Source organism: Cygnus atratus, chromosome 8 (assembly GCF_013377495.2).
Source record: "Cygnus atratus isolate AKBS03 ecotype Queensland, Australia chromosome 8, CAtr_DNAZoo_HiC_assembly, whole genome shotgun sequence".
Taxonomy (NCBI): domain Eukaryota; kingdom Metazoa; phylum Chordata; class Aves; order Anseriformes; family Anatidae; genus Cygnus; species Cygnus atratus.
In genome coordinates this window covers 22,585,604-22,611,191 of record NC_066369.1, presented here as the reverse complement: position 1 = coordinate 22,611,191, position 25,588 = coordinate 22,585,604, and the positions used below count along the sequence as shown (strand labels likewise).

The window sequence follows — 25,588 nt, the reverse complement described above, 5'->3', positions numbered from 1 at the left end:
TTCCCATCTGTGGATTCAAAGCTCATGTCTTCTTCCCTTCTAGACGGTAAGTGCTGGGGGGAGCCAGATGCTGCTTTGTCCATCACAAAGCAGGTATTGCCCTCTTCTTTCCCGCTGTTCTTCCGTCTAACCGTTGGAGCCCATTTGTAAGGTGAAGATCCTAGCTAAGGAAAGTGAGTGATCAAGCGCTGCCTATGCACAGTAACAGATTTTTAAAGGGGATTTTTCATTTTAAGGAACTGATGGTGCAGATGGGTTTCACAAGGTACCTGGGAGGCTCCTTACAGGGGATATCCAAAGGTATGTGTGACAGCTTCTGTTTGTCCTGCAGCTGGGCCCTGTGAAGTGAAAGGGAAATGTGTGTAATGCTTTTTCCATTGGGTTTTCCACTTCTGATTTTACTTGCAGTTTTAAGGGAATGGGGGAATTTCTTTTTGGCCATGTGTTTTAATAGTCCAAAGGTATGCGATTATACCTGCGATTATCGCAGATCCTACCTCTTAAATTCTAGCCACGAGTAAAATCCGCCTCACCTGAGGGCACTGAGCATCTGCTGAGGCTCCGTGAGCAAGGCTGCGATCCGCGAGTTGCGGTGCTGAGCACGGTTTTGTTTGCCTTCAAGTCTAGGGCAGTGACATAAAGAAATTGTGGCAGCCTTCCTGTGTTTAAGCTATATATTGCTAGTGACCTACAGCTTTGACCCAGTATTCAGTTTCACTGTTTCCCATGCATTTACTGTAATTATTTGATTTAAGAAAATATATCATATGTCTTCTGCTTAGCCCTTTGGGAACTGGCGTAGGAGGGATCAGCAGGAGCTGCTGTTCTTCGGTAGTCTCTGTACAATCCTCCAGCTTCAGTTGTTTGCTTAAAACTTGTTCCTCTTATGTGTTGTCATCCTTTCAGCCCTGGTGATTTTAGCGAACAATTATTTGCTAAGGTAAATTTCCACTAAGCAGGAAGCAAAACGAGCTGAAAATTGGAAATCATTAGGGTTGCCAGGTGCAGACTTTTAGTTCTTTCTCTTCCTTGAGCAAAGAAAGCATTTCCCAAAGCTTGATTAAATCTCTTAAATCACAGTTTAGCCCAGCATAAGAAAAATAAGCTCAAATACCAGATCTGAACGAAGTGACTAAGCCACGTCCCGTTGTGTTGGAATTGAATTGGTTGTAGTGCACGGTAATCTACTTCATTGTCATCCCGGCCTTAACTGTGGCATAAGATGGTTACATTGAATGTGCATAATAATAAGGCTTACACTTTGTATATACTGCTTAAAATATTTTGGCACACCACAGAAAGAACCTTTACGTGCGAGGCTTGATTAATCCTTTTCCTCTGTGTATAGAACAAGTAGCTGCCAGAGCTCAAGGGTAAAACCTATTAATAATGTCTCTCTGGCAGTCCCTGCCCTCCTTCAGAGTGTATTCTCTTCTGTTCATACCAAACTCTGTACGTATTATCATTTTGGTCTCTCTTTTCCTTTCCAAGTTTCTGCTTAGCACTTGGGGTGTCCTAGCAGGCTTGCGTCTAGTACAAAAGATGTGCACAAACCCTGGTTTTCAGAGGAGGACAGAGAAAGAGAAGGGGGTAGGGTGGCTGTGGGGAGCCCCGGCCCTTGTTTTATTATATCTTACAGCTGTTAGCACTTGGTGTGGCAGAGAAGACCCCTTGAACCAAGTTTAGGGAAAGTGCCGACCCCAGCAGCTGTGTCGGCGTGCTCCCAGGAGGATGCACGTGCATCCAGCGATGTGGCCGTGCACCCAGGGAGCGTTTCTCTGGCTTGGGCTGGGCGAGAAATTGCTGTTCCTCTTGTTTTCCTAAGAGGAAGCTGAAGCAGAGCAAAGAAAAACTTTTTCTAGAGGGCTATGGGATGAGCTGGTCACGTAGCCATCAGCACCCTAGCTGTTCAGCCCGGAAGTCAGAGACATTAATGTTAAATCATGGTGTTGGTGCCAAGATAATGACTCTTTCTTTTTCAGGTCACACTGGCCTATTGTAAACCATTCCTGACCTTGAACAAATATTAATCCTGAGCTCTGACTGCTAACCTACACTCTCTGTGTTAGAGAAAATGATTTAATCTTTGGCTTTTGATGAAAGTAGGTTCCTTTACCAAAAACTTTTCAACATCTTTTTGTCAGAAGTAGGTTCATAATTTGTATTATACTCTCATGGGTATATTAATAATATAATACAACAAAGAGAAATGGCACGTGGTGAAGGTTTTAAATGAAAAATATTTATTATTCAGCAGGCTTTCGAGCAACTTAGGTCATTAGATCAATAAAACATTTAGATTTTGAAACTACTTGCCATTCCCGATGCTGGGCCTCTCCAGAAGCAGCAACTGAGAGGCTGCTGGAGTCTTGTGCTCCCCGGGTAGGTACCGGGGCTGGCGATGGGGTGGTTGGTGTGAGAGCTGAGCTGCAAATGTGCCGCGTCCTCAGGGGACCAGAGCACATCTTACCCTCTTGGTTTTGTAAATAAGGTCGTTATCAAAGCGAAGGAAGAGAAGCAGTGAGAGCTCGGGGTGACTCCGAGCTGGGAGACGGAGGTCAGGGTCACCAGGGCCCACGGCACGTTTCATGTGCCGGGCAGCAGGACCCGATACCATCTTCACATCCAGCTTGGGGAGGGCATTTCTGCCAGGCTGTGCCCCTTTCCTCGCCGTGCCAGCTGTCTTACATCACCGAGGTATTCTTCCTAGCACGAACTGAACCAGTTTTTCCACCCGAGGAGCAGCAGCATGTAATTAAACCTCCCTCGCCCCTCCTTTGGAGCCTGGCGAGCGGGCGGCTGGGCCCGATTTTGCAGGAGGGCCCCGGCGAGGCTGAGCCGTGCGCTGCCTACAGCTGCTGCAGTTCAGCCCAGAGGTGGCAGCATTTCACTGGTGGGCAAAGGAGGGCCTGGGATACAGTGGGGACATTCATTTTGCTAAGTGCTTTGGGAGCTTTTCGGCCAAAAGCGGTGTGTAAAATTAAGGTCATAAGGTGTCTGGGATTTTTGAAGAGCCAACGTAACAGTGGCCTGTTGTGATTAGGGACTTTACAGCCAAGAGCTGTCCCGTAAATGAGCAATGCGATTTAGGGCTTTTTATTTTTTTTCCTTTAAAAGTAGGAATGCTCGAGACATTAAAGGTGGTCTGGGAGCTCTTGCTGGAAGACTTCTCTTGGTGTTGATCTGTGCGCTGGCTTTGCATCAACGCAAGAGCACCACCAGGCAAGGGTCAGCCCTGTGCGTTTGACCAGGGTGGTACACTTCGTGCAGGAGTACAGTACGTGTTGTGGGAGAGAGGGAGAAGGGCATCGACTTTGGCTACACAGACTTTGTGAGCTACTTGCAATTAATTATAAACAATGGACTCCATACATTTATTTTTTACTTCTGATTTTTGTATTTTTGGGGATGTAGGCTGGCATGAAGATGAACTAAGCCCACAGCGGACATAATTCACCGATCAGCTCAGAAGGCAGGTTAATAGTAGTCACGATTGGCTTTTTATTGTGTCGTTGCTCGGATTAGTGCTGGAGTACAGATAGCCCCACGTCCTTGAGATTATTTAAAGGCCTTCATATTTTCCATCAACAGCTGTATGGAGTTAAAGGGAAGGAGGCCATGGGATTTCTCTTTCTCAGCTAGTTTATTTGTGAGGTGGTGAGGTTAATGTGGCAATATCCCATGCTTAGTGGAGAGGCTTTTTGGCTTTAAGCATTGTGTGTGCTCCCTTCAGATTTATGATTTTGACCCCAGCCTGGCATTATCACACTGTCAGTGGGAGTGCAGGGCCGGTTTGAACCTCCAGCTCTTGGTGGTAATCTCTCTTAATTAGTTTACAGTTGAAACAATTGTCCGTCTTCTTGCCTTTAAACAAGGGAAGTTTGCTCTGTCAGTGGTTGATTTCCCTGAGGGAGGAAATCCTGAGAGAGGTTATCAGGAAGAAAAAAGCTCGGGCTCCGCTTTCAAAGCGATGCCATGTAGGAAGCATGCATCAATCCTGTTAGTACTGCTTATTATTTCACAATGGCGTGTGAGGAATTACGGGCGCAGACCTTTTTAAGGACTCTCGCAGACCTTTATGCGCTCTCGTCCCGAGTCAGGATTTTGGGGAATTATGTGCTAATAAAAGCTAATTTTACACATTAAATTGCATTCTTTGAAATTGCTCTTTTAATTGCCGATCTTTTCCCGACTTCTCAACAGATCTCGCTGAGCCTCCTCATTGTCGACTTTCTGCCAGGGAGCCCTCCGTGCCTCATCATTAGGGCTAAAATCTGCCGTCACTTAACATAACACACACAGCTTACAACCGGGAGCAGCCCCCTCCCTTGCATGGGAGCACTGACAATAATAGCCGCTATAGTGGCAGCGCCAATGGGAGTTTTACCATGTATTTTAATGACTCGTGCTTGATTACATTTGCTAGATTGAACTGAAGTTCATTTAGTAATTGGTATGATTCTTCGAGGGTTCACATCTGACATTCCTCGCTCATTAAAGAGCTCCAACAATGGCTGTTGCAACTTTCATCTCTACGGTGACCCTCTCAGATATATATCCAGTCTTTTGCTTTTGATAAACTACCCAACCCAGCGTTCATTAACACTTAGCCATCTGCAGCCGGCCCCTCCTCGTACCTTCTCCGTTGCTTTGATGGTATAATTAAAAGCGTTCTGCATTATCTCCTGCAGACCGATAAGTCGAGGTGCGTCAGCTCTCAGCACATGCATTGTTTGTTGTTCGGTTCTCTCTGTATCAGCTGTTCCTTGCAACCGGCTCATTTTTCATACGCTGTAAAGATTAGCTGATGGAGTGGGAGATCAGAGGCATGAGAAGGGAGTATGGCTTTCGATATTAGTAACCAGATGCTCATTTGAAATGGTGATGGAGCTTTGCTGTTATCTGTTAGATTATTTATTTGGCTCCTGTTCTTTTACCTGAAGATAAACTGGTTTGAGCATTAGTCAATGAAAATTAGCATCATCTTTAGTGGCTTGTTATAGATAGAGTGCGCTTATCAGTCTGGTTTAGTGTGGCTATGCTCTCCTCGAGTCTGGTTTACAGAAATCACAGCTTTGTTTATGCATGTGCCTAAACTTGCCTGTTTGACCTTTGAAGCTGTGATTATAATATTAATCTATGGGACTATTCTGTTGCAAATCACTTAGGTGGTCTGTATTTCAGAGGATTTTCATTGTGGGACCTCCCTCTTGTCCAGCATGATGTTCCATTATTGTTAGTATATTCTACATTGAAAGCCAACTCAGAGTGGCGTTTCAGTACATCTTGTCTGGCTGTTTTATGTTTTGGGTGTGTTTTTTTTTTTGGGGGGGGAGAGCGATGGAGCTGCAGCAAGGATAGCACTGTGCTACTGTCTGTCCATTTACACAGATTTTATATAACATTGTTATAAAGTTGCTTAGCTACAGTGAAACTTAGTACAATACTTGCAGGGAGATACAAACTTCAGCCCACAAATCCTCCGTACCCTGCGGTGTAGCTAAATAGTGTTATTCCAGTTTGCAGGTGGGGAGACTGAATGTGTGAAGGCTACTCAGACATTGGCAGCAGAACTAGCATTTATTGAGGAGTTGCTGTTTTACACTCCTCTGCTTGATGTCTAGCCCTTGTAGCCTTCTCCTGCCCTGTGTTTAAGGGGGGTTTTGAATAGGGAGAGAAAAAAGTGGCATTCCGGCACTGAAACTGTGTGCCGCTTGTCATCTTCAAGTTAAGAATTGTGGTTTTTTCCCCTCTCCTTCCTGCATTGCATCATTTCTATTTTTTGTTTTTGTTTCTTGCCTTCTTTTATTGGTTTGTTCATCTTACCTGCTTTCTTCCCGATTTTACTTCTTGTCGTTTGTCTCTCACTCATTTCAATAAATTAACATACTCAGTTTATAAGTACAAGGGAGCGCTTTTTCTCAGACAAGATATGAAAATTCTCCATCCCGTAAATCCACAAAATGTGGAAATCATCATCAGGATGCAGAGCAGTAGCGAGTCTGCAAATTTCCAAATGCAAGACCTCATTAAAGTCAGTGGATTCTTTTTGCATAAGGAACGTTGCTATTTGGGCTGACTTCCACAGGAACATCTGGGCCACTGATAACATCAGTACTGGAGCATTGCTAGGTGAGCTCATGTTTTGTTAATGAAGTAATCTACTGAAAGTGTGTATATCATTCTTCAGTATCACATAGTTTACTCCGAAGTGCCATACTACTCGTATAGGAACTTTTCTTTACGAGTGGGACTTAGAGAATGACTTTCTACTTGTTAATACGCCTGTCTTGAATTGACTGACACACTTGAGAAATGCCATCTACATGTATAAAATGTTAAGACTTAAATACTTCAGTAGTTTAATGCATTAATCGAGAATTACACTGAAAAAAAAAGGCTTATTAGGACACCTGATATTTTTGGTAGCTTAGGTGTTAATAAGGATTCAGTGTGTTAGTACTGGTTAACTAAATATATATATATATATATATCTACTGGCCCAAGTTGTGAGTGATCCCTCTGCTGAGCTGACTAAGTAATAACTGATCTTGATCACAAACATCTGACTTTAGTGTGTCCTGGAATAAGAAAACAAAAGTTGGATGGAAGGCGCTAGTAAGATGTGTTCGTTAGCCTTGGGACTGTGAGTCCAGTTACAGATATTTGGAAGCAGTCCAGTGCAGTTGGACTGTTGGTGGGTTCTGTCCTTTTTTTTTTGTAATCTACAAGCTGATTATTCTTGTGGCTTTTCTGTCCTGAGAAATAGTAGAGAGCGTTCAGCCATCCAGAACAGTCTTAAATGGAGCTACAGGTGTGTGGAAAGGAAGGTAATATTGGCATAAAATATCTAGCTGCTTTGAGACAGGTTACATGAAGGGTTCCACTATCTAAGATCAGAAAATGCATAAAGAGGAGTAATAGATGAGTCTTTCTGCTTTAAAGCTTTGTTCTTAAAATAGTGAAGCTGTTAAAAGACTTCTAAGTTACTGAAATATTAACCTGCCACTGGTCTGAAAGGTAAGACTTCCCTGTTTGCCATTGTTTGGCCAACGATGAGAGGGAGTTTTACTGATCTTTTCCATCTTATTGGGCTGGAGAGGCAAACGCTTTGTAATTGAGCTGTGGAAGTCATTTGTAATGTGTAGCACAGGGAAGACGAGCAGACCCCATCTCCTTCTCCTATTTGCCTCCAGGAAGAGCTGGAAAAAATACAGTAGTGTTGTGTTTGCTAGCGGAACATGCACAGCCTTGCATATTAAGGCAGGCACTTAGCCAGAAGCTTTGAATTATTGTACCCTGACATTACCCACTGTAACTTTTAGCACTCTGGGCCCATTACTTTGGCTTGCTGCCCAGTAATGTGCAATTTCCACTTACATAAGAAGATGTAGCAGGAGTAATGACTCCTTGGAGGAGGTATTTTCTTTCGTAGCAAATCAGCCCAGGGCCAGCAGGTGTAAGTTTATAGACACAGTCCAGTAATGGCAGCCTGCACAGTTCTCCTGTCTCTTCTCCTGTCTCTCAATCCAGCAGAAGATGGAAAGGAGCAGATCTGCCTTTGCAAATTTCTCACAGTCTGCTGACTTGATTACAAAGTCAAACTCTTGCAAATAGCCATGCAAAACTAAATGATTTTCCTTTTTTGTCTTCCAGGCACCCTAGAATGCACATCAGAACAGGGCTGATGGATGCCCATCTTTACTGTCTGAAGAAATACGTGGTAGACTTCCTCGTAGAAAACAGGTAAGAAACCAAGCACAACATGAGGTAGCAGCAGGTGTTGGCGTTGACATGTGGTTCATAACAGAGCTTTTAAAGGAAAATTTGTTTCATTAAATTGGCTGACATACAACAGAAATGTAAAAGACGACAGTTAAAAAAAAAAACACTTTACAATAAAAACAATACCAAGAGTTATGTCTGTTATTCTTTTTAATCTAATAACAGCAAAAGTGAAAGCTAAAAGTTTTGCCTCGTTTCTGCATCTCTTGTTTTCCCAATGTAACTGTGCTTCTTGGCTGCTCATTTCACCAGGGCTCCCCCATTGTTAGGGCTGTGAATACATTTCTGACCTCTGATTTCCCCCACCACAGTCTGTTTTGGCCTTTGGAATCACCTTTTCTCTCCCCCTTCGCATCCACCACCACTGCAGGTGGGCTATCTCTGTAGCATCCTATGTTTTTAGCTTGTGATGTTCCTCTGTCAAAACTCTGAGACCACCCACTGAGAGTAAGAAAAACATCCATTTATGGAAGTGGAGTAGGATCTTAGCTATAATATTTCATGAAATAGACAAAAAAAAAAAAAGCCCAACTGTTTATCTTTAAAAAAACAAACAAATGAACAACCCCCCTCACAGTAAGTAGTTCACTTTTGGAATTGATGTCTTGTTCCTGGACTTTTTACAGCTCTCTCATGTATATTACATATATCCAGTGCTCACTGAGTTCTCAAGAGTTTTTCTCCCTTTTAAGTAAGATGAAAGATAAAGGGGTTGGGTAAGTGTTGTGTTCGTAGTGCTTTTTCTTAGCAGATAAACTGACATGTGAGAAAACATTGTGGGTGGGTGAGCAGGGGGATTTGTGGTAGTCTTGACCATATAGAAACGTGGTGGTGCAGTTGTACGCGTGATTAAAGGAGCTCTTCCAGAATACGGTTCTGTGAGTGAGTTAAAATTAAGTGGAAAATCTGTGTTAACCCCCAGGGCAATTTCTTGCCACGCATAAGAATAAAGCTTATCCGATGCTGTGACTGGCACGTGGGGGCATTGTGCAAGTCCTTTTAGATCCCATTTGTGTATGGGAATGTCTGAAAGGTGAGAAGGCTTCAGAAGCAGCAGGTACTTTAAATCTGGAATGAGCCCTTTATTACCTGTATTTTAAAAAGTTGGTGACGTTTTGGACACTTCGTAGATTCTGTGGTAGCATGAAGCAGTGTTTATGCCTCTGTTTTGTCATAATGCGTTAGAGTTCATTTCTGGAAATCCCAGCCGTCTAGTTTTGCTGGGGTTAGATGTTTCTTGAATATTAGACATTTCACACGTTCGGTCTTTTTTTCCTTGGTACCTCATTCTGTTTCGAATTTAGATCATTAGGTCTGTGGGACAAGGATGGTCTTTGTCAGACATGTCACCGTGTATGACACAATGAGGCCTCTAAACATAAACTGTGGTCATTTCAGATTTCAAGGCTTTATGCCTTGGTAAAATCTTTGGATTTGTCAGTGGTAGGATTTTACCTTGTATTAACCAAAGCCAGCAGAGTGAAATTCTGCTCTGCACTCCTCTAGTTGCCCCCAAGTGAGCTTAGAACAAGTCTACTGACTCCTTGCAGGTTTGACCAGGGCTTTTTCTTTTTTACAGAAATCATTCTCTTGTATTCACTATTGTCATGAACCTGTGCTTATTTTGCATGAGAGTTCCTTTACAAATACATGATCATAGCAATTAGATAGCGTTTCTGAGATCAGATCACAACATTTGCCTTACCTAACTGCCTCGTTCTCTTTGGAGAGAATATATGCTGCTTATTCTGTGAATTGGGAGAGAGTCGGTTGCTAGTAATGTGCTTAACTGGCAAATCTGGAGAATGGGACTTTTGCCATGATGAATAACTTGGGCTTTCAGGCTTCTGGCACTGGTGGGCACTTGCAGCTTGTTTTTCTTCTCTGAGGAAGGGGAGGATGGTGCATACCCTGAGATCTTCCCATGTTTGGCAGCAGCATGCCAGGACTTTTGAAAGACTGTGTAGAATATTTTTGCCTCAAAAGTACTGACATTCACATAATTGTTTGGCTTTAGGGATTCTTTTTAATACCTTGTTTTTTAGTGTAGAGAGAACCTACGGTAAGACTTAGCCTCTCTGCAGTTTTGCACCAGGACTGGAGAAGCTCAGATGCCTTGTTTAAGTTGTGCGTGTTTAAAACTAACAGCAGGGACTAAAGCGAACAGTGAAGCTCTTGTATGGTGCCAGGAAGTACTGACACAGTGTACTTCCTCAATATTATAATATTTACATTGTGTTAATATTTTAACAGCGGGGCTTGATGGCAGGCAGAACACCTTTTTTTTTTTTATTGTCTATAGCTCAGTGAAGCATTTATATTTTTTTTTCAAATTTTATTTTGACATACAAGAGCAGAAAAGATGTTGCTCAGCAATAAAAACATCAGCTCCTACAACTGGCTATAGCTCACCATTTTGCAGAGGAAAATTATGATTACTTCCAGGTCAAAGAATTGCATGAAAACTGGCTGTGTGGGGGATCTGTTGCTCCTAGTGGGATAAAAGCCCAGTGTAGTCCCAGTTTAGCTGCAGAGATGTGGTTAAAATGGCAACGAGTTCTCCCACGGTGAATGCAGTTTGCATGTAGCTGCACCTGTAAGAGTAAATTGATTCCTCCACTTTGATCAGCTTAATATTTGTATTACATGCATGTGAAGTCTGAAATCACTAGCTAATACTATGAAAACAGGGAAAAAATGTGAAATGGCTGAAATTTTGTTTTGTCCTAGTATATGAATCTTGGCATTGAATGGATTTGGGACAACTCTGTTATAGGAGACCTCTGAAAAAAGGCTCAATTGATAGTTCAGCTCCAAAACGGAGTCATAATAGCAAGGTTTTATCAGCTCGGCCACTGTCTTGCTTTGTGGTACTGGACAAACTCCTCAGTTTTATTCTGTGCACTTGTTTCCTCTTCTGGTTGTGATTGCTTGGAGAATAACCTGGTTTTGTTTGGCAACGCTGAGTTTCTAGTTTGGGGGTATTAGGAGAGGTCAAAATACTATTTAGAAGTTGGTTGTTCAGTTCATAGTCCTTTAACGTGTTTTCATGAACTTTTTTAAAAGGACTGAATAGTAGATTCTCCTGCCTGAAGTTTTATTGCACTATAGGAAACCAAACAGCTTCCTGAGTTTTAAAAAGCAAAAATCTGTAGTGCCTTTGAATAGAAGAGGAAATGGTCTGTTTATTAGAACCCCTTCAACTATGTATGTACTGACAGAAATTGAAAATATCACGTCCCTAACGTTGTTTAAACCTGGGGAAATTATTTTTCAGGGGATGAAACTGCTTTTTCTTTCCTTGCCTAGGAGGAACAAAATGCGTTTTGGCAGTTAAAACCCCCATCTCCGTTTGTCTCTCAGCCCCTAGTTTAACAGTGAGTCTTAGTGAAATCTTCAAACGTGCGGCAGCCCTACCCTGAGTCTGCCCAAGTCAAATGCACGTGGTTCTTGGGGAACAGCAGCAGAAATTATTGCCCCGAGCAGTTTGTTCTTCCCTGCAGCTGGGACTTACCCCTTCCCTCCTCTCCGCACCCCTGCGTCACCAGGGAGGACTGAGCGTCTGGAGGCTCCTTCAGCAGCTCCAGGGCAGAGCCAGGCTGGGCTGCGTGCACCGGAGGCCAGAGGTGTCCCAGCTCTGCTCTGGGACAGGCGGCTTCATCCCGGCATCCCCATGGATCCCGGGCACTGACGGTACCTGCCAGATTCACAAGAGGTCGTGGGCCATTCCCTGCTACCAAACAGATTTATCCCTTCTGAGCAGGGGCTGGGGCCTCAGCGTTAACAAGCAGCAGCTTGTTCGGGCTGAGTTTTCTGCTGGTTATAACTGCCCGTGGGGTTTTTCTCTGAAGGGACCTTTGGTTCTTCCCCAGGCTCCCCTCTGCATCTGTGAAGTTGGCCTTACTGAGGTTTTCATGCTTTGGCAGTGGCACTGAGTCCGCCAAATTGTAGCCCAGCTTCGCACAGAGCTGTGTGTGTGTTGGGGGGGCGGTTAAAAACCTGATTTCCCTGTATTCAGGCAACAGCTTTTCTTTCTAAACATTTCCCTTTTCAGAATAAAGCAAACCCGAGGTGCTTTCACTCAGCCGTAGGCGCTGTGCTGCGTGGAGCTGGAAAGGCGGACAAGTGCTGGCCGCGTGCTGGCTGCCGGGGCTGCGCTGCCAGCACAGGGCAGTGATAGTTGAAGGTGAACACCTGCACCACGCGATGAACCGCACAATATTGCTTTTCTTCAGAAGATCATTAGGCGGGCCGAGTCAGCAGGCTAGACAGCAGCAGAGGCTGTAGCTGGCTGGGGGCACGGCTCCACCCCACAGCTGGCGGGCCTCACACCCCTGGGGCCCTGGGGTGGCAGCCAGCACAGTAGCCAGTCCCCTTTTTGGCACTCTCCTGAGTGCTAGGTTGGAATCCTGCCTTGTTGCTGCATTCAGGGCAGATGGAAGAAGAGAGTCCTTATTCCTTTTTTCCTTGTGAACTTCATCTGGAGCAGAGGGCAGGATCTGGGCCTGCGCTTCGAGCCCGGCACAGATATTTCTTTACTACATGCTCACAGTTTGCTTGCTAGCAGTCCCTGCAAAGCTGCTAGCAGAAGAGATGTGATCAAAGGGAAATTGTATTGTTGTCTGTGTTCTGTTTTTTCCAGGTTCTTTCTAAAGCCCTAACCTCATGAAATAAGTTACCTGATTTGGGGAGGGAGGGTAAATATAAAGCAACCCCTTCTCCCGCAAAATTTTAACGTGGTAAATTCAAACTTGTTTTGAAAACTTAAATATTGAAGGTGTCTCTCTCTCGTCTATATGTTGAAATGTATATATGTAATATGCATTTATAATACATGTGTACGTGAATTACATTGCACCAACAGCCAGTTGTGCAGGTACAGATGACATCTGTTAGATGTGTGAGGATTTCATCCTGCTCACAGCTGAAACCTGTAGATATGTGAACCCGGCCATTTCCACCTCTCATTGAGGAATATCAGAAAATCAGAAAGCCAGACTGATGCTGCTTAAAACAAGGAAGTATATGGTCGTACTTACTAAGTTACTTCCCAGAATCATTGTTATTCAATGCTAAGTTCACAAAGTTAAGTACCCCGCAGTTAGGAAGTGCCACAGCTGAGGCTTCCTGTGCAGCTTTTTGGTTCTTTATGTGCCACATGTTACGGTACAGTCCCCAGTTACGTGGCTCTGTTCTTTTTCTCTCTCGCTATTGCTTCATTTGGCACCTGATGCTCAGTGAATGAGATGCTGTTTAAGATGGTATGTAATTTCTGTAGATCAGATGAAGGCCACCCACCTTTATTGTTGCTCACTGTTAAAACCTTGTTCTGAAGACAGCCTGAATACTTTCCTTTCAGATTCTTGATGCTCCTCACTGACACTAGAATGCTCCGCATGCATGTCATTAACTGTCTTTCAAGCACCCCTATTAGCAAAGTAGTGGTCTGCCCCCATTCTGAAAGGGGGAGGAAACTAAGGCACACAACTGTCAAAATTCGAAGCATCTTTGTCTTAGGTATGCCATTTTTCAGTCCTTAATATTATACACAGTTCTTAAAATAATGGAAGAATCCTCTCCATCGTGATAGTTGTCGCAAGTTGATGCTGATCAAATCAAAAGTACTTAATCAGTGGCAACCTGCAGAAATTAGATTCGTGTTCCGCATTCAGCAGCATCTGTAAACTCCTGACTGGGAATTGAAAAAAAAAGTTGTTCTTCTGGCATCATTCATTTACCTTAAATATTAGCGGTTCTCTTCTCTTCTCCTCTCGCAGCCCTCTGCCTTGTGTATTTAACACACATGTTCTGACAAATGAGGCAGTCATTCTTCTGCCTCATTACACAGCCTCGATTCATCCCCAGGGTATAGTCCATCTTTACATCGGGTGAAGAAGAGCTCGAGACGGGAGAGAGGAAAAGTAGGTGAATGTGTTTTTGAAGGATTGTGTCAAAATGTGTACGCACGAGGTCTTATTTTACTTATACAACCTTAATTAGGTCTGGCTTTTCTTAATTTGAGTGCTCAAACTGTTACCCTGATGCTCATTTAGAATTGTGTGGATGTATGTATAAATATATATTAAATCTAAGAGTGTCATTCAAATTCAGTGAGGCTACTGTGACTCCTGCTAATGGAGTAGCTGTTATCAGCACAGATTTATCACCTGCTAGGTCAGCCAGCAGAACGAGATGTGATGCTCTGAACTTCAAAGAATATCCAGCTCAGGCTTTGTAACCTTGGCCTGGAGTGTACTGTGTTACTCCATGGAGTAGTGCATAAGCAGCCCAATTACCTTTCAGGAAGAGAGAGAATGGAGCATGCCCAACATAGAAGGACTGAAAAAAATGTAGCTGCAAAACAGATCTTTTCCAAGCATGTGCAAACAGTGTTTTTTCAGACTTAGTTTGATGTAGTATGGGCACTTTTTATGTTTACAAATGTAACGCCCTGATGAAAAAAATGACTGCGTGCCAAATTGCAAGCATGAAAATGCAAGAGCTTTTCAGCAGAGCAGTTGAAATATTTTTAACATGGACAAAACAAAGTATTTTTCCATAATTTTGTTCTTGGAAATAGCTGAGACATTTTTTGATGAAGCTATCCAAAAAAAATCAGCTTGAGGCAAACACCTGGCATGGGTAATTTCAGCCAAAACAGTTAAACTTTGGCAAAGTTTATAAACAGATGAAAACAGAAACTTACAATAGGAAATGTTGGGCAATTTATCTATGGGCACCCTGGTTATGCTACCTCTGAAAGCTATCCATTTTTTTTGAAAAGCAGATACCATTTTGTGTTTGCTCAGATGTTATGGCCTCTCCAATTTGCACAAGGGTAGCAGCTGCATTTCCTAAAGTAAGGAGATATTTGAACTTCATCTCAAAAGTCTCTCTATATATTATATATTAACAAATAGGGGATTTTAGCTCACATCTTCCTCTTATACATTAGGCCACTTCACATGCTTTTGTGGTGTCCTTTCCCTTTTTTCCTCTCACTCCATACTAAGAGCAAGGTAAAAATTGTATTATGTCATGTATTAATGTATTTTGCAAATCACCATTTTGTCCTGAATCGAGTACTTTTGAATTGCTGGGTGTAGAAAAAGCCACTGTTTCCAGTGTAGGGTCACCTGGGACTTGGGCAGCTCTGTTTTGTGGCCAGAAGGATTGATGAAGGAATGATGTGCGGTGCTGGAAAGGCAAGAATGACAAACAGCAGCCCTGCGGTCACTTTGAAAGGCCTGAGTAAGCGTTTGCAGTGCCTCGTCCTGGAAATGCTGAATGCTAACACTTCACCTGCCGCCTGGGAATCCACTTTCCCCAGGGAGCCTTCCCTGGGGGTGCAGCTGGAGGAGGCTGAGCTGGAGGTAAGGCACCAAGGCGGCTCTTCTGCAGCTCTCCCAGCGCAGAGAGCTGCCTGCCAGCGTTTGCTGGTAGAGAAACTCTTCTCTGAACTGAGCAAAGTCGCAGTAGACTTTATAGCCAAAGTCGGTATGATTTGTTTGCAAAGTTAAACACTGCTTTTTCTGAACTGCTGAAATAAATAAGAGCAAATCGTGTGAGGTCATAGAGCTCTGCCTTTCCAAGCTGCTTCAGCTGTGCTCCCAGAGCAGCTTCGCTTCTCAGCTCCCCTCCACCGTGGCCAGAAAGCCTCCGCTGGGCCAGCCCGGGGAGAGGAAGGTTTGTTGCCTCTGTGCTCCGTGTTCTGAAACCAGCGGCTGGGAGAAGAGCTGCAGTGCAGCCACCCTTTTTCCCCAATAAATGACGGGGCAGTCTGGGGAAGGCAGAGGGTCTTTGCAAACTGGAGGTGCAAGTGACTTGTGCTGAAGCTCCTGCTTGGCCGGCTGCATGCTGTGCTGTACACAAAGGCCCCCGCAGGTTTATATTAAGGTGCTGCCCAGACTAAACCAGTGCATTTTTTTCTTTTTCCCCCTCTAAATGCCTTTTTATCATTCAGGCTGTCACCTGTGTTTCCTGGCAAAGGCTGCTGGCTGGGGGAGGTCTGGCAGAGCTGAACGCCCAGCTTGGTGGTCTTTGTGTGGCTGCCTGAAAGATGGCTTAAAACAGAACCTGCTCTGTGAATACCTGCGAGTTAACATGTGTCAGCCGTGTGGCTGGAAGGTTTCTCCTCTGCTGTAAAGAGAGATTTTATAATGAATACTTTCCTTGTGATTAAAATGGGTAGATAAACAAATAGTTCCTACAGGAAGTATACTGTATGAAGACAGGGCAAACAGATTGTAGCTCTCCAAACAAGGAAAGGGAGAGGGGAAAAAAAAAAAAAGGGAAAAAAAAAACCACCAAGCTCCTCCTTAGTGCATTTAATCTATTAGAATGTGAAATAGCAATTTATCTTTCCCATTTCCTTTCCTTGTCAAACATATACAGCTGTTGGAGCTTTCTCTGTTCCTTACTAGAAATGCCAGGACTTGAATTTGTTGATGCCGTCCTCCTCTGGAGTATCGCTGCTTTTATCATCTTTCCATGGTACCAGTTGTGCTCTCCCCTGAAACCTCAGGGGAAAAAACATAATGATCCAAACTAAATTTAAACAAATTATGATTCTTCTCCAAATCATTTCTGTAATAAATATAATTACTCTTCCTGTTAGTGCACTAGCAGGGAGCAGACAGATCTTTGGATGTGCTGAATTGGAGCTGATTATCTTCATGACTAACTGCAAATCTGTCTTTGAGACCACGGTATGCTGTATTGGTCATGTGCCTGAGATGCTTAAGCATACTTGGTCACAGTTTGCACAGTGTTCTGTTCATGCAAGCAGCTCCCAATGCAAATTTCTGTAAAGTAAATGTTAAAAGTTGTTAATTTGTCCTCTAACCATGGCTTGCAGAATCGGATAATGATCCTTCGGGTTTACTATGAGAAGTGAACATATAAAAGATGTGAAAAAGGCTTTTCAATTGACAATGCAAATATTATAGAAAAATTTAAGTTGGGGAGGGACCTCTTGCAGTCTCTAAACTGTCCTCCTGCTCAAAGTAGAGCTAATTTATGTGTTGCTCAGGGATTTTTTTTTGCAGTTGTTTCGAAAATCTCAAAGGATGGAGACTGGGCCTTGTCCCAGGACTGTACCACTCACTGGAAAGTTGTTTTCTTTATGTCCCAACTGGAATTTCCCTTGTTGCAGCTTATGTCCATTGCCTCTTGCCCTTTTACTGTGTAAGTCTGAGAAAAGTCTGGCTGTCCTCTATATCACTCTGCTTTTGGTAGTGGAAAACTGTAATCAGATCCCTCTGCAGCCTTCTCTTCTGCAGGCTGCGCAAACCCCGCTCCCCCAGCTTCTCCTCGTGCATCATGTGCTCCTGGCCCTCTTGGTGGCCTCAGCTGGGCTTGCTCTGATCTGATAATAAACATTAAAAATTAACTATTTTTTTCCACTGTTTCATGCAGTTGCAGTTTCCTTGGGTAGCCTTCAGTCAAACTGATGTTTGTCTTCGTATGAGATGGGGATTTTGAACCAGTGGTGAATGATAATTCTTTTATCCATCTGCCTGTGCTTTTCTCTCATTTATTTTTATTTTTTGTTAAGTCATTGCCACTTGGAAAGTATCATCTTAAGCATTCTTTCATCAGTGCAGTACTTTCTCTTCCCCACAGCACTACTTGAGTGTTGGATAATACTTGGGGTGAATAGATTATCTTGTCTTGCTAGACGTTTTCCTGTGAGGATGCAGTCCTTACCTGTGATGTCATGGCTTATTTCACTTGTGCTGTAAGACACGATTCGCCTATGTTTCTGTTCATGTGACCTGAATTCCTCACCAAGGTTCTGCAGCTTTAAAGAATTTTCAAGATAATGTTTTCTGTTCTTCTCTTCCCTGGTTTGTTTCTAAATCTCTTTTCTTCCATACCACCTTCTCACCTTTTACTCAGGAGCTGAATTTTTGGAAAAGAGAGTAATTGTTATATAAAATAGTAATTATTTTCCTACTGTTCTACTTCTCATAGTTATTGTATTCTGGATGTTAGTTCAAAACCAAATTTCATTGCGCCTTAGCCCAGTCCAATGAAATGTGAACAGTAACAAAGATACCTATAACACTGCTGCTGACTTCATTATTGCATTGGATTGTCATGGTGGGAAACTAACTTCCTGCATGTGGAAGGGAGAATAAGCACTACTAGGACACATGTGCCTGAATAGAGTAAGTCAGTGAATTACAATAAAGAGAAATAATTTAAAAAAAAAAAAAAAATTTTGAACAGCTACAGGCCCGTCTATAAGCAATGTTGAGTGCTGTCTAGTGAGGTTACCGGTTTTGTAGAAGTCATGCTCCTGAATTTAGACAAGACACGATATTTACCTAAATCAAAGACGAAATGTAGGACATAGAACTTTTTACACCAAACTTTTCCAGATGCATTACCACCCTGAAAGAACATCGAGTAAAAGTAGGCTTACAGAGAAGAGGAGATGGAATGCGTTGGCCAAAAAGCTTCATCTTGGAGTTCTTCAAGAAAGGATAGCGACAATTGACACACAGACAAAAAAACAATTTAGTCTTATCACAGGACAGGAGAACACAGGAGCTGACCTACCCAAGGGCTGGAGTAAGGACCAGTCATCAACAGTTAGGATGAGACTTAAGGTAAGAATGATCACTGGGGAGAAGGATATGGAAATGGGAATTGTCCAGGTGAAAGCAGGACTGGAAGAATTAAGCATCAGAACTTCCAGATTATCTCCCAGTCTGATGAAAATACGGGCGTGTTCTTGAGACCAACTGGGAATGCATCCATTTGATTGCAGAAAAGCAAGCGCAGTATTTGCGTGGAGTGGAGCAAAGTGATGCAGAAATCTTCAGTGCCTGTAATGCAGCCTCAGTGGAGCAGGGTGAAAGAACTTACCCACGTAAAGCTGCAGATACATCAACATTTTTTGACACTTAGGTGTTTTATCCAGACAAATTCTGAAGCGCTTAAATCTATCTAAACATGTACTTACACACCTAAAGTTTACATAGTTCATCGGTTTTATGGATACGTGTCAACCTGACAAATGCATCGCATGCGTGTTTGCTTAGGCGTTTTATGAGAATGCCTCTGTTTGATGCACTTTTCAGAAAAGGAGCCTAATTTCAAAGGCATTTAGAAAAGAGTTGGTAACTCAGACACAGATGGTTGCAAAGGCGGAGGTGGGAGAGAATGGGGGAAGATGAGTTCTGGCAAGGAAACGCATTTGGTGCAGGTGCGCTTGTTTTAGAAGAATGGGATGCTGTCTGGGAATGAATGAGATCCATTCCTCAGCAGCTCCTACGACCTGCCAAACACCCTGGGTGGCCTCCGACGGCCTCGGAGACTTTGGTCAGGGAGAAGTTCTAAAAATGTCTAAATGTGCTGGCATTCCCAGGCAAAAGATGCATTAGTCTGGTGTCCCAGGCTATTTTGTGAGTGGGCAGAGTTAAGGTTGCTCGGATGACCTGGGCTGAGTGCGTGCACGCTTTCAAAGGCTTTGAGTGTGTAGCTAAGGAGTTTTAATTTCTGCGGTCAGTTTTTGAGAAAGCTGCCTTGTTTCCCAAAGGGTTTTTTGGCAGAAGTGGGAGCAGATCCCTGCTCCTTCAAGTGCATCCAGACTCGGGAGAACTCGAGAACAGCTTTTATGTGGTTTGCAGCCCTACCATCCCTTCCATGCTTTGATCTGGATCCTCTCTGTGTTGTGGTGCCTGTGACCGTCACTTGTGTGCTGCCTCCTGCTTGCCCCCCGTCAACCAGAATGCAGGATGCTGATGGTGGTCCTGCAATTTTAGGAAGCCGTTCATCACCCTGAGCCTCCAAAGCAAAGCTGTGCAGTCATACAGGATTGCTCTGCGATGGCTTTTGAAATGCTGTTTCCAGCCATTACGAATTGGGAGAAGGTTGCTGTCAGATTCGAAGGTTTTGGTTCGAAAATAGTATGGAAAGACAAATGAAGCACAAATGCAGTCATGTGGAATTGCCTTTTAGCAGAACACTTCTCAAAGTTTCCTTCTGTTCTCCGTAGGCTTCGAGCTCTGAAAATAATGAAAGGCATTGATAAATATGTTAATTAATATCAAACTGGGGCTGTGTGAAAAACTTACTCTTTTTGTAGTAAAAATTGTTGAGAGTAGGACATGACAAATAGAGTGTAGCAAGAAATAACATCTGTTTGATGCCATGAGTGGTGTTGGGGATTATTGAATTAGGCACAAGTGATTGCCTGGTAGTTTATGGGCTTGCCTGGTTGCTGTAGAGTTTTCCTTTATTATAATTAGGCCTGGATACACCAAATATATATATATATATATATATACATATATATATATATATATATATTGAAATTATTGAAAGATACACGGGCAGATTAACCTTCTGCAGGGCTGTGGAACACCCTCCAAATTTATCATTTGATATTTTTTTCCTTTTGTTCAAAGTCCTTGCCTGCTTTCTCCACATTCTTAGCATGTCTCAGAAATTCCAGCGTTTTTAGCAGTGAATCAGTGAGAAGAAGGGGAAAAGGCCCGTAATTGCTTTTTCCATTGTGCTTGTTAAAACCGCATTGTGGGAAATGGACCCAAACACTGTCTTTTAAGTGGTGTTGAGTCTGAGGCAGGTGGTATTAACTCAGGACTGCATTAACTCTTTTCAAATCTCTTTCCTGTTTCCTTGAGGAAACATGCCTGGTGTATATATGTGGCAAGGGCTGTTTGCCTGCCTCTCGCATTGACATTTTAATTTGGTCCATGATATAAATATCATTTCCCTAATCCCCCTTGCCCTGACCCTGTTTTGTCTTTTCTTCAAAGTGAGTTGACTTTTTTTTTTTTTTTTTTTTTTCTGAAGGAGGGGGGAGGAGATGGGAATGGTGGCTGGCTGCTCTAGTTTGGAGCATTAAACGCTCGGGAAAAAATCTCAGAGTAACTGTTGTTTCTTTCTTTGTATTCACATGGAAATTTTTAATCTCCATCAAAGGATCAGGAGAAAATAACGTTGAGATTCAACAAGAGAGCTCCCAGCTTACATGGAATTTTTAAATGTTATTTCGCTTTATCCTTTAAGCGATGAGAACCATGAACTATGTACCTACAGGGTTCAGAATTAACTTTTCTTTCTTCCAACACACCCTCCTTTTTTTTTTCCTTTCTCTCTCCCCGTTTCTTACATCTTTATTGTTCTGAGTAAACATGCAACTTCTTTTGGCCAAAACTATAAGTGCCTTAGGATTTGTTTAGTTGTATTTATGTATACATTTCTAACGTTAATTATGAGCACCAGTCTGAAATACAGCCTCATGTTCTCCTTTTGATGTGATCTGAAGAATCTCTGTGCAAGGCCACAGAGCGAAGATCAGAACCCAACCCACTGTATGCTCGCAGAGTCATACAAAAGCTAACATTAGACTATTTAAAAAAAGAAAAGACAAAGCTGGGTAACAAAAGGGCTAATAATCTGCTTGCTTTAGGAATCACAGACTCTATCTGTGCCTGTAGAAATAGCTGCTTGCGCTAATAACGATAGCAAGTGAGACCCCCTGTAACCAGTCCAGGGAGGGTAATAGCAGATTTCACAGGTGGGTGCTGACAGCAATGGTACATTTCACGCTTCATCACAGATTAATAAAAAAGGAAGGATATTAAAATGCTAATACTCATTAATACTGTTTTATGGTGTTTAACATTAAACATGGAAAATGAAAATGAATGACAGCTGGTAAATGGAACTGACAGTCGTGTTCAGGCTTGTACGAAATAGCTGCAGGAAAGAAAAGCTGCGGATGCTCCCATCCTGCAGTGGGTCTTGCCAAACAGCACCTCCTAGTACCCAGACGTTTGCAAGATGACTTAAAGTTAGACTTAAGTAGACTGTTCTGTAGCTGTAAAGTACTCAATGAGATTTTTTCTTTACCAGCATTGGTCAGAACCGTTATTCTCTGTGTTGTCTGAAAGAGAGCCTCCGGTAATATGTACATCTAAGGAGCAGAAATCACAATCCATTGAAAGATTGTGAAATATATTTGTTTTTAAGTTTAGCTGATTATCTTTGTCTTTGGTGGGTTGATTGGTTGTTTTTCCCCAAACTCGTCTTGCATTTCAGTTGGTTCCATTGTTCTTCATTTCTCTCAAAAGTTTCAATAAGCTTGTCTTCATCCCAGAGACAGCTGTATTTGAGCTGGCCCTCTGTGATCCATAATGTAATATAATAATAAAGAGATACAGACTTCAAACATCCAAAGAGACTTACCTCTGCAATATCACAGACTGTTCTAACTTCTGCTTAGCTATGTTTAAATATGAAATTTAAAGATGCAGGATATTTTCACCTAGTGTTCTTAACGAGTTAAAATTTTGACTTCCACCCAAACCTTAACTCTGCCCTTTCTGTCATACAGAAATGCCAGGAATACTGGGAAAACATCACGGTGCGCAGGGACCGGGGATAAAGGGACTCTAAAAGCATAGTACTTCTTTCTCCCATGGTGATAGTACTCAGTAAAGTTAGAGTTGTTTGGCCAAGTATCCATTCTTGTATCTTAATATTTTAGGTTTTAAATAAATTTATTCTTGAATATCCTAGATTTATAATCCCTAAATCTGAGAAGAATTACCAGGTCAGTGCAGGAGAGCTGACTGTAAATGAGTGATGTGTACTCTGAGCTAACATTAAGTATATGACTTTTCCCAGGAATTCCTGTGCTGTTGTGTTGTTGGTTTTTGTTTTTTTTTAATCTTGTCTTGAATTTCCAGCTGTTTCTTGCACATACACCATGAATTTGAGCTGCCCTGTTGTCTTCATTTCCCCTGTGTATGCACTGTCTCTTGATGCACTTGCTGATTTCCGCTTCTGTTGTGACCTACTACTTGAACAGAGGATTCCATCCCGGATATATTTATTCCTTTTATATGCTTGAAATGTTTTCAGAATCGACCTATTCCAGAACTGCTGCCATCTCTCGTTTTTCTCAAGAGACTGAAGCCACGTTAGGTGCTTCAGGGCACCCCTTCCTTTACAAGAAGCGGTTTATTGGCACTGTCAATCTTGGTTTAATTGAAAACCTGCTACTTGGCAGTTTAATTGAAAATCTGCTACTTTCTGCTGAGGTGAAAACAGACAGATATCACTTCAAAAATAAAATTTTAGGGAATGAAAAACCACGAAAAAGGCTTGTCACTTCGGCTGGAATTTATGAAAGCATGTTTATTTTGGCAAATGGTTCTCAAAAGCAGGTTCATTTTTATCGTCTCTACCGTCTGGATTAGCCTGTGAGGTGTCAGACCATGGTTACTCAAATTTGGCTTATTACTGGGTTTTTGCCAAAATTTTCTATGCCCTTCTCTCCTTCTACCTACCCCTCCACTTTCTTTCTCCTGGATATAGTAGATTTTTCTTTATGTTGATCTCAGTGGGTGTTTCATTCTTACTTCTTGGTGCTGGAGAAAATAACATAGTTAGAAACCAGGGTGATGCCAAGTTTTGCAATTTGAAGAGAATAAAAAAAATTGCTTTCTTTAAAATAAGCATCTTAATATACACATGTGTAGTTCAGAATTTTATTATAAGAATTTTTATCACAGTGGATCAGAAACCTCTTCAGTTTGTTTTCTCCTGAACCTGTGTTACAGGCTACTTGGTACTTCCAAACTCTTGATAATTGATTTTTTTTCTTTCAACGAAGGTTCTTCACTCCTATCCCTCTTTTGATTTGAATTCCTTTTCTAGTCCCAGCCAGATGTTTGCTTTCCCCAGTTGTTGACAGTCAGATAATATTCTCACGCTATCACTTCGTATATCCATGCTTGCAGGATCTGTCACAAAAAATTCGCAAATTTTTGTCACTATGAGCCTTGCTGCAAATGTTTTAATTCTTTCCAAAGGAAAATTCCTTTAATGTTACAAATAAATTCTGCTTAAACAGCAAGCAAAGGCAAACTTTCCCCTTTTCCAGTAAGAAGCGTGTGTTCCTGGGCCACATCTTATAGATGACCCAGAGACTTTCTCCACCTTTGCTGAAGGAATGTGGCTAACACTTCAGAGAATTGCAGGAAAACTTCAGGAACTTTGCCAAGAAAGAGTAAAACATCGAAAACCGGGCAAAACTTTGTCTTTCCACCTTTCCACTGCTTTCATTTCCTACCATGTTGTGTTGTCCTCTGCATCAGACTATTTAAGACTGCCAAATACTTGGCTATTTTATAGGTAATATATCTTATAAATGCCATGGCCAGCCTCTGAGGGAAACACAGGATTGTCGGTTTTGGATGGAGTATAAAACCCGAGCAGGAAATCATTGCTGAATGGCACAGCTGCAGGCAAACATTTTAGGCTAGTAAAGTGCCCATCTGCACAGCCACACGTGGGGCAGCAGTGGCAGAGTGTGCCTGCAAATGGTTAGCATGGAGAGGGTTTGAGATCAACGGATGAAGTGGTTTGCTTCGTTAGTTCCTGAAATACAGCTATCTGAAGATGATTATAATATTATTTTAAAGAATGGGGACTGTAGAGCAGAGCTTTCCATTTCCCTTAAAGAAAAAAAAAAGCAGAATTTCAGATGTGGGATGGGTGAGATGACCCCACTGCCAGATGGAGGATGTGGCACGACCTACAGTGGACTGGAGGAAAAGCTTGTCGAGGAACGGGAAAACACTGTGTTTCTTCTTAGGGCTGCACTGGTGATCATGTCTGAATCTTCCTGTCAAACTTAGAGATAGGAAAAATTGTTCAGGCCTTTAGTTTTATCTGTGGTGTTCACCTGAACAGGGACCTGCAAGGGTTGTGACCTGTGTTTCATAAAGCGTGAGCTGTTTAAGATCCCGCTTAGCTAGAGGGTTTGCCAACTTAAAATTGCTTTCAGGAAACCCATTCTAGCACTTTCCTCTTTTAATTTAACCTATTATTTGTTCCTAGCCTTGCTACTTTCCATTCTGAATAACTCCTCTTTTTTTTGCAAGTTATCATTTGATGAGTTCATTTAGTCAAGCTCTCTGTGTTTAGTTTTCCCAGTCCTTCCTCTGAAGTTTAGCACTTCCTGTTACACGTGCCAACTTTGAGTTTATTTTCCGCGTGATTTTCCCAAGCGCTACTTTCAATAATCCACAATTCGGTAACTAAATGCAGATTGTTAAAATAATGACACAACAACAATAAAGCTCTTTTAAGACTGCAGCTCATGCACTGCAACTGTAACAATGATTCGTTTGTTGGTGTTTTTTTTTTCCAAATGCTTTATTGAAAAATGGAATTAGCTTCTAGTAGTTAAAATTAAATTACAGGGGTTATAATCTCATCGTACAGTAGACTTTCTACGCTGATATTTGTCTATTGGGAAGGTTTCTTCTTGATTCATTGTAATGTATAAATCAATGCAAGAGGGGAGATAATCTAGCGATCCTGGTCATTGTTTAAGGCATTGGTGGCTTAGGTTCAAGTCCGTGCTTTATCAGAAACCTCTCACAATAACCTGACTCCTGCAGTTGAGGTGTCAAAATTAATATAGTAAAAATTGAAATCTGTACACAGGGAAAATGCTGAAGTCTTTGGAAGCTTTTCTATTGAATTTGATCTATTTTGGACTGGTGTGCCTAAAGAACGTGAAACTCTTGGGACCTAAGCTTGTTGATTTCTGTTGGTTAAAGGACTGAGACTTTAAAGTGCTCTTGATGGTTCATGTGTGCAGGAGGACAGACATCATTAATGTCTATATTAGAAATATCTTCATTTAAGAATCAGATATTTCAGATGTCCTTGAGCATTTCCATACTTTTGTCATAAAGAGGAGGAACTTCTTTGGGGTTTCCCCTATGGACACTTTATTCTCTCTCTT

General features: G+C 42.3%; 1 protein-coding gene and 1 long non-coding RNA gene across 2 annotated transcripts in view; both read left to right on the top strand.

The window, feature by feature from the left end:
* Positions 1-25,588, top strand: part of EIF2B3 (eukaryotic translation initiation factor 2B subunit gamma) — a 96,329-nt gene that overhangs the window by 41,108 nt on the left and 29,633 nt on the right. The window contains exon 6 of the mRNA XM_035538127.2: positions 7,657-7,746. Within this exon, the coding sequence (XP_035394020.1) occupies positions 7,657-7,746 (90 nt within the window). The remainder of the gene's footprint in view (positions 1-7,656; positions 7,747-25,588) is intronic.
* LOC118243758 (uncharacterized) lies at positions 13,566-18,312 on the top strand. Its single transcript, XR_004777312.2, has 3 exons — positions 13,566-13,706; positions 14,911-15,158; positions 18,171-18,312. It is a non-coding gene; the product is annotated as an uncharacterized LOC118243758 (long non-coding RNA).